The 7376-nt window shown below is 30.1% G+C and overlaps 2 protein-coding genes across 2 annotated transcripts; both read right to left on the bottom strand.

Moving 5' to 3' along the window:
- Positions 1–1804: 1804 nt before the first annotated feature.
- Positions 1805–2648, bottom strand: LOC121223809 (stress-induced protein KIN2). The gene is made up of 3 exons (XM_041106393.1): positions 2447–2648; positions 2259–2327; positions 1805–2163 (listed from the first exon to the last, which is right to left on the bottom strand). Exons 1-3 carry the CDS (start codon positions 2501–2503, stop codon positions 2089–2091), a joined length of 201 nt encoding a protein of 66 aa, XP_040962327.1. The 5' UTR covers positions 2504–2648; the 3' UTR covers positions 1805–2088.
- A 2464-nt stretch (positions 2649–5112) lies between these two features.
- Positions 5113–5736, bottom strand: LOC107911329 (late embryogenesis abundant protein 2). Its single transcript, XM_016839188.2, has 2 exons — positions 5517–5736; positions 5113–5439 (listed from the first exon to the last, which is right to left on the bottom strand). The coding sequence occupies exons 1-2, from the start codon at positions 5640–5642 to the stop codon at positions 5365–5367; spliced, it is 201 nt and encodes a 66-aa protein (XP_016694677.1). The 5' UTR covers positions 5643–5736; the 3' UTR covers positions 5113–5364.
- Positions 5737–7376: the final 1640 nt, after the last annotated feature.

Here is a 7376-nt window from a genome sequence, read left to right on the forward strand (position 1 = left end):
ATGTTCATAAAAACATATGAACCAATAAAGGGCGAAATGTGACATTACATTTTAGAATTTTGAGTATGCATGTGTATACAAGGGTACAAAAATATAGGAATTAGATTAAAGTGGAAGAGCTAACTCTTGACAAATTGCATTGGAAGAGAGCTGTTTATGATCTCTTCTTTTGTCGGCATTTTAGTAAATAGTCCAAAACACACACACAAGAAATCAATAACTAAAATAAGAAATAAGGATCTAAAGGAAAATATAGGAAGTCTTCATCTGTTGATGCCACTTTAGCTTCCTGTGCCTTGTCCATCATCTGCTGCCCAGAGACTTCATATTTATTATCGCTTGACCAATGAATTAGTACAGTTATGGGTAGTTGAATCCATGATTTGGAGTTAATTACTTGTTGCATTGATTCCCTAGCAGATTGGACAGACCTGTCCATCATTCCGCTAGCCTTTTCTTGGAATATAACATAAAGGAATTGCACTATTTAATTGCATGATTATGGTTACTTTTCCGTTGCATGCTTGAGTTAATGGCTATTTCAGTCATGGTTGCTTCCATCATTGTTTACATCATCATTGTTTTGATGATAGATCCACGTTGCAATCTTTGTTGGTTACATCTGAGCTTTTTCTTTGGTCTTGTCACATCATAAATTTAATGATGACTTTCACGTTATTAAACTTGTTTGTTTATTTGTTTATAAGTATTATCATATCATATGACGCTTTTCACTTTTGACTGACTTTTTTAATTTTTAGTTTTCTTGGATGTTGTGGAGATTCTTTTCTTCAATTTCATCCAAATGTAATGAATCTAATAAAAGTCTTGGTGAGTTCCAAGTCTCCTATGTTATTCTGATTTGTTCCAGAATATGAGATGGACAATCTTCAATTTCTATGTCGGCTATCTTTTTTATTAGTCGCAAAGATTCTTCATCTCTTTTGATTCATATTTCATTCATATCAATGGAGTAAAGTACTGAACTATGGAAGAAAAGAGAAATGAAATACTTGAGCCTGGGCCTGGGCCTGACCAACCTGCTGGCTCATGCTCTGGGAAGAGCTATCCATATTTGATGTTGGTTAGTTTGGGGAATAAAATAATTTACACAACCCCATTTTAATTTTGTCAAAACCATTATGACATTATCATATAAAATCTATGCATAAATTAATTTAATTTATCAATTAAAATATAACTATGATAAATAATTAATTTAATTCTCATTTTAAGTAATTTCATGCAATAAAATACTACCCCCAAAGAAATTAAATTAAATTTCAAGCCATTTATTGTCTTCTTGAGGAAATGCATTTACCATGGATAGTACTTCATGCAATCTATTTCTTATTTGTTGTTTTCACCAATTCATTCAAACAATTCTTATTATAGAAATGAAGTGAGAAGTGTTCGATCATACAATTATAATTAGGGTTTAAATAATGACTTAATGCATTAATTGGTATCCAAGTTTGAGATTTTTTTTTCTAATATGGTGCATGTGTTGTTTTTTGGTTTGTTATATATTTTAAATTTTGAAGATAATAGTGTTAACTTTCAACTTTTTAGTGTTTTAATTGATTTGACGAAAATCTATAATTAGCTAATAATATTAACAATTAATTTTTATTAAATTAACCTTAAAATCGAAATAGAATCATTTTTATCAGACTATATTTGATAAATTGAACACAAAATTAAATAAATTTACAATTAAAATTAAATTTATTTTATTAACAAAATCATTAAAAAAAATTATTGATGAGGTAAATTTTGTAAGGGAAACAAATGAACAAAAGAGTTTTCCTAGCAGTTAATTTGTATTTTATTATATTTCTAGAGGACAATAGCTGAGGAAACGGAAACTTTTCCACACTTCTAAGCAACAGGCACCCTTATTACAACCCAAAATTCATTAAAACTGAAAATTCTAGGGTAAATCTTTCTTCTTGGCTCAAAGATTATATGAGCAAAATGAAGAAAATTTTGACAAAACAAAAATCAAAAGCTAAAAATGCATACATACATATATAGATAGATAGGTGCCCGAGAGGGGTGGTAATTTGGGATCAAGCTGGAGTAGTTTCATTTGTTCATCCCCATTGTATCCTTCATGGCATCTGCTGCGCCTTGTGCTTTAGCCTGCATCTGCTGCCCAGCCTGCAATGCAAATAAATCACCGTTTAGCTCATCTATGATGTTCCAAACATCTAAAAGAAAAAAAAAAGAAAGAAAAAAGAAGAGAAATGTATAACCTGTTGCATTGAATCCATAGCAGATTGTGCAGTTTCCCTAGCCTTGTCTACCATCTGACTGGTCTTCTCCTGACAAAATTAAAGGAAATGGAAAACAATTAGAACAAACTAAAATATGCTTTTTTTATATATAATCCATGCATGCAAGTTGCAATGCAATGAAAATTAATGCAGGTTGGTTGACACACCTGAGCTTGGCCCTGAGCCTGGCCAGCTTGGAAGCTATTGCTATGGGATTGGTTCATTTTTCCTTTATAACACCAAAAAAAATACAGAAATAGAGAAGTAAAATCTTTGGTAGATGATGATGCTTAACTTTTGATGATGAAAACCTCAATACTGGGATGGGTATTTATAGTATTTGAGTGAGGGTCGATTGTGGAACAAATTTGTTCAACTGGGAATGTTAGACCGGGGAGTACATGAGATCCTATAATTCATTCGCCATTCAATTCAATGTTAGTTGCGGTTTTTCAGTTCTTCCATTTTTTACTGCAAATTTTTATATTATAAATGTTTGTTTTACTTTCTATGTCTATGTTTAGAGTTCGTGATTGTCTCCAAAATTTAAACTTGAATAATTTTTTTATGGTGAAATTAAATAATTAAAAATATGGTGCGATTATTATGGTGATTATTAATTTTCAATTGCTGTAGTAAGTTCAATCCTTTGGTAAATATGCTCAACAATGGTTTTCCGCATATACAACATATGGTGTATTTATCTATTTGTAATTTAAAAACCCACTTTTATATTTTGAATATTTTAAGATTGCATTTTTGAGATGGATTTGATTTAAAACATAGTGTAGTGTTGTAACTTGTGCCATAAAACACTCTAAATATATATATATTTTCCCAAAATTATTGTTTTGTTGGATGTTATATTTAGCAGTGAAATTAGAATTCTTATATAATTTTATGATGTTGCATTTAAATAAGAAAAAAAAAAGTTGAACAACATTAATAAATTCGAAATGGTATGTCAAAATACAACGAATTGCTATAAGAGTAAAATAAAAAATAGTTTGAAGACCAATACGATATTCATTACCTAGTTAATTACGTAAATAAATAAGATTGTAATTGACTCCGATAAATTTGAGGTCATTTATTATGCAAATGTGTGGGTTCACTTCTAAATTTATTTTAGTTGAATTAAGTTGATTGTTAGCTATTTAATTTAGTGCTTGTGATGATTGACTTTGTTAGAATTATTAACAAAGTCAAGTTGAATGACATTGTAGATTCATATTTTCATATTTCGAATCATTATTTATACTGAAAGTGTCAAGATTTGAGTATGTGGGGTAATCTCAATATTTAACTTTGTGTTATCCCTAGTTTTTCATATGTTATTATATAACAAAATTAAATTATAAATTTTGCTTTGTCAAATTTGTAATAAATTGATTTAAAGCACTTAACATTATTTTCAAAGTGTTTAGAAATTTAAAATCACAACATGCCTTTGAAAAACCTTGATTCAAAACAAATTTTACAACTTTGGAAGATTTCTACCGATAGCAATACAAGTGCATAGAAGTATCGGTAGAACCAAGTCAGAGAGCACCCAAGATATCCTTCCAGACTTTTACCGCTACTTGGGTCTCTTCTACCCATACAAGTCTAGTTGTATCAATATTTGGATTGAGTTCTACCGATACTTAGGGAGGTTTCTACCAATACAACCAAGTCAGCGAGCCTCCCCTACACCTGCTATTGGTGCAACTATTGATACAAGTCTGAACCTTTGAAATCCTCAAACTTCTACCGATACTCATGGCTCCAATAGTCATCATTTTCAGGACTTCTACCAGCACAAGTCCACTTGTAGCAACCTGCATTTAATGCTTGAATTAATTACAACAACGTCTCTAATCTGCTCCCAATGATTCCAAACGACTTTAAGATTGTTAGGATATATAAATACAAGTCAATAGCTCTACATTGAAGATAAGAAACAAGTTTGTAAAGTCAATAGCACAAAATTTCAATCTTTTCATTAATATTCTCATTGTTATTCATACACACACTTTGAGTAACATTTTTTTTATTCTCTTCAAGTGTTGTCTTGTTATTGAGTGGGATCTATCATTGCAATATCTTCTTTTAAGAGGAGTCTTTTATCTCTATTCTTATTTTTCATCTTTGTAAGGGTTTGCTTAAGGTTTTTGGGTAGAAAACTTTTAAGGGAAGTGGCTCTATCTTGTCTAGTGAAAAAAACAGTGTTTTGTAAAGGTTAAACCTTGTGCTTGAAAGGTTCAAATATAGTGAATTTGAGAAATCTTTAATTGTGGCAAACTAAGGTAACAGAGATAAGTAATTGAAGTTAAACCACTATAGATTCTTGAGTTTCCTTTAATTACCATTTTTTCTTAGAACGCCAACTCGCCCTCCTCTTATTATCAAGCTTTAACATTTAATTTAAACTAGCTCATCAGAATAAATCTGTATAAACTACAACTACTGAAACAACCATTTACCAACACTGTCACCGCTTTTAAAGAAAAGAAAGCAGACCATTATGAAAGGCCCACTATTCCTTCAATGATACCAGCCCGGTTTGTTTATGACCTCCGGCTATCAAATGCCCACTTAATATCATAACCAAACTCAAACACTCTAAATGTTCGATTGATTTAAAATTTTCCTTTTTAAGTATCATAATCTGGGTTCAACTCTAATCTCATCCAGCAATGATTCAACAGAGATGAGCTATTCTTTTAGATTCGGTCATATTTGTGGATAATTATACAAATAATTTGTGCCTTCCATATCTTTGAATTTGTCTAATAAGAAATTAAGAGAAACAAATGAACATTTGTATTATTAATTCTTCTTGAAACATGAATAAGATAAATGAAACTTTCCCATTATCTCTTCACAGTACACACTTTAAGTAATTGGCACCATTATTACATCCCAAATTTTATTGTACAAATGGCTAAAAATAAAACTTGTAGAAATGATTGAAACTGAAAATTGTAGCTCAAGAACATATGAGCAAATTTAAGAAAATGTTGCCAAAAAATAAAACTAAAGCTCAAAAGATGAATATTGTAGGTGCCGGAGAGGTGCGGTCTGGGATCAAGCAGCAGAAGTTTCATTTGTTCATCCCCATTGTATCCTTTATGGCATCTGTTGCGCCTTGTGCTTTGGCCTGCATCTGCTGCCCAGCCTGCAAAACAAACCTCCCATTAAACTTGTCTATGTTGCCTGCATCTAAAAGGAGAAAAAGAGAGAGAAATGTAGAACCTGTTGCATTGAATCCATAGCAGATTGTGCAGTTTCCCTAGCCTTGTCAGCCATCTGACTGGTCTTCTCCTGAGCTTGGCCCATTTTCTGGCCAGCTTGGTGGCTCAAATCCTGGGATTGGTTCATTTTGGTTATGGATGGGAGAAAAAACACACACAAGTAGAGAGGTAAATGTTAGATGATAGATGCTTGATTAGCTTTGGTAATGAAAACCTGAATACAGAGATGGGTATTTATAGGAAAATGTAAGGGTTCCATTGGTAGACAAGTGTGAAAATATTGTTACTTTCTGCAGGCCTTACACCACTAATTCACTGCTCTATTCGAACTTAGTTGCGGTTTTATAGTGTGCTATCTCTACAAATTCTTCTACACTTATTTTAACATTTGGATACTTTCAATTACTATATACTTATTACCTCACGTGTATTACATATATGTTTCAATATCTTAATCCATATACCAACAAATGGTTGGGTGTAACGGTAAAGCATATTGTATTCCTAAGAGGAGGACTTAAATTTGAACTTTCAATACGATATCGTTGGAAGGACAGTCACGAACTCCGAATATAAACTATAAAACGTATATGAAGTATATAAAAAGATATCTTTAATTTTTTTTATATATCATTTAAAAGAATATATAATAAAAAATCACAAAACTATTTTTATTAATTTAAGAAAGACTATGATTGCGTAAGTGAAGGATTTTCAATTTTTCTTCTCAATTTAATTTATTAAAATCAAAAGTTGTTATAATATTTATAAAAAGATATTGACATGAGATTTACTTATTAAATCATAATTTCACGTTGTTATCCAATAATATTTAATTAACATTTAAAATCTTTATTTTTAATTCATTGTAAAATTATTATGTAAAATATTTTAATGATTTTTTAAGAAAATTTATTGTGGTATTAAAATTGTCAATGATAAAAATCAATATCTCTAATATTAAATCACAAATAAACGTGAACAAAACCTAGTACTTCTTAGAATATAGAAATACTTATATTTAAAATTATCCAATAATATTTAACTTAAATTAGTAAAGAATTATAACTTTTGTTGAGTGTTTTTTCGTCATGTCTTGTTGAAGGAGACAATCGAATATTTATACACATGATTATTGTTTATGGAAATGATGTTCTTGGTAGGCTCCATGCATGCTAAACACATGTACTACTCTGGTCTACCTGCTGGACTTCGTGGCCCTCACATGTGAACTCCTTGGTATATGCAAACTGGGATAGCGGACTTCCCTTGCGAGCCCTCCTGGTGAACCCTCACTACAAAACCTGCATGCACCCAACTGGCAGGGCTCAACCGGTTCGCGGGTAGACGACCCGAATTTTATCTGAGTTTCGGGTTGATGATTATAAATATATAACAACTTTAAAGATAAATTACTTAATGAGTAGAATCTACTTATAACCGTGTAAAACAAAAATAAATTCATTTAAAGGAAGTGTTTCAATAGAATTGGAACTTTTATTTATGAATATTATTATAAATGAAAAAAATATTTAAGAAATTTTTTTCAATAAATCTATATTTTTATTTATAATTTCCATAAATATTATTAGTTAAAAAAACATTTAAGATGACGAAATTAGTAATCATATATATATATACCATAATAATTTTACTTTTTATTATTAATATATTTATCATATTATTTACATAATTCTATAAGATACAAAACAATTTAATATATTTTTATTAATAAATAAATATTATTTCATCTATAATTTTAATTAATATGTCTTTATTTAATTAATAACAATGTCTATAAAATACATGAACAACCTATACATCGCACGGAATGGAAAACTAGTATATATAATATAACAAT

The sequence above is a fragment of the Gossypium hirsutum genome, chromosome D11 (assembly GCF_007990345.1).
Source record: "Gossypium hirsutum isolate 1008001.06 chromosome D11, Gossypium_hirsutum_v2.1, whole genome shotgun sequence".
In the NCBI taxonomy this organism is placed as follows: Eukaryota; Viridiplantae; Streptophyta; class Magnoliopsida; order Malvales; family Malvaceae; genus Gossypium; species Gossypium hirsutum.

Excerpts from the sequence above, each read along its gene's own strand:
- LOC121223809 (XM_041106393.1), bottom strand. The coding sequence starts at position 2,503 with ATGAACCAATCCCATAGCAATAGCTTCCAAGCTGGCCAGGCTCAGGGC. Across the intron at positions 2,328-2,446 it reads AGGCTCAGGGCCAAGCTCAG|GAGAAGACCAGTCAGATGGT; the intron begins GTGTGTCAACCA and ends TAATTTTGTCAG. Across the intron at positions 2,164-2,258 it reads CTATGGATTCAATGCAACAG|GCTGGGCAGCAGATGCAGGC; the intron begins GTTATACATTTC and ends TTTGCATTGCAG.
- LOC107911329 (XM_016839188.2), bottom strand. The coding sequence starts at position 5,642 with ATGAACCAATCCCAGGATTTGAGCCACCAAGCTGGCCAGAAAATGGGC. Across the intron at positions 5,440-5,516 it reads CTATGGATTCAATGCAACAG|GCTGGGCAGCAGATGCAGGC; the intron begins GTTCTACATTTC and ends TTTGTTTTGCAG.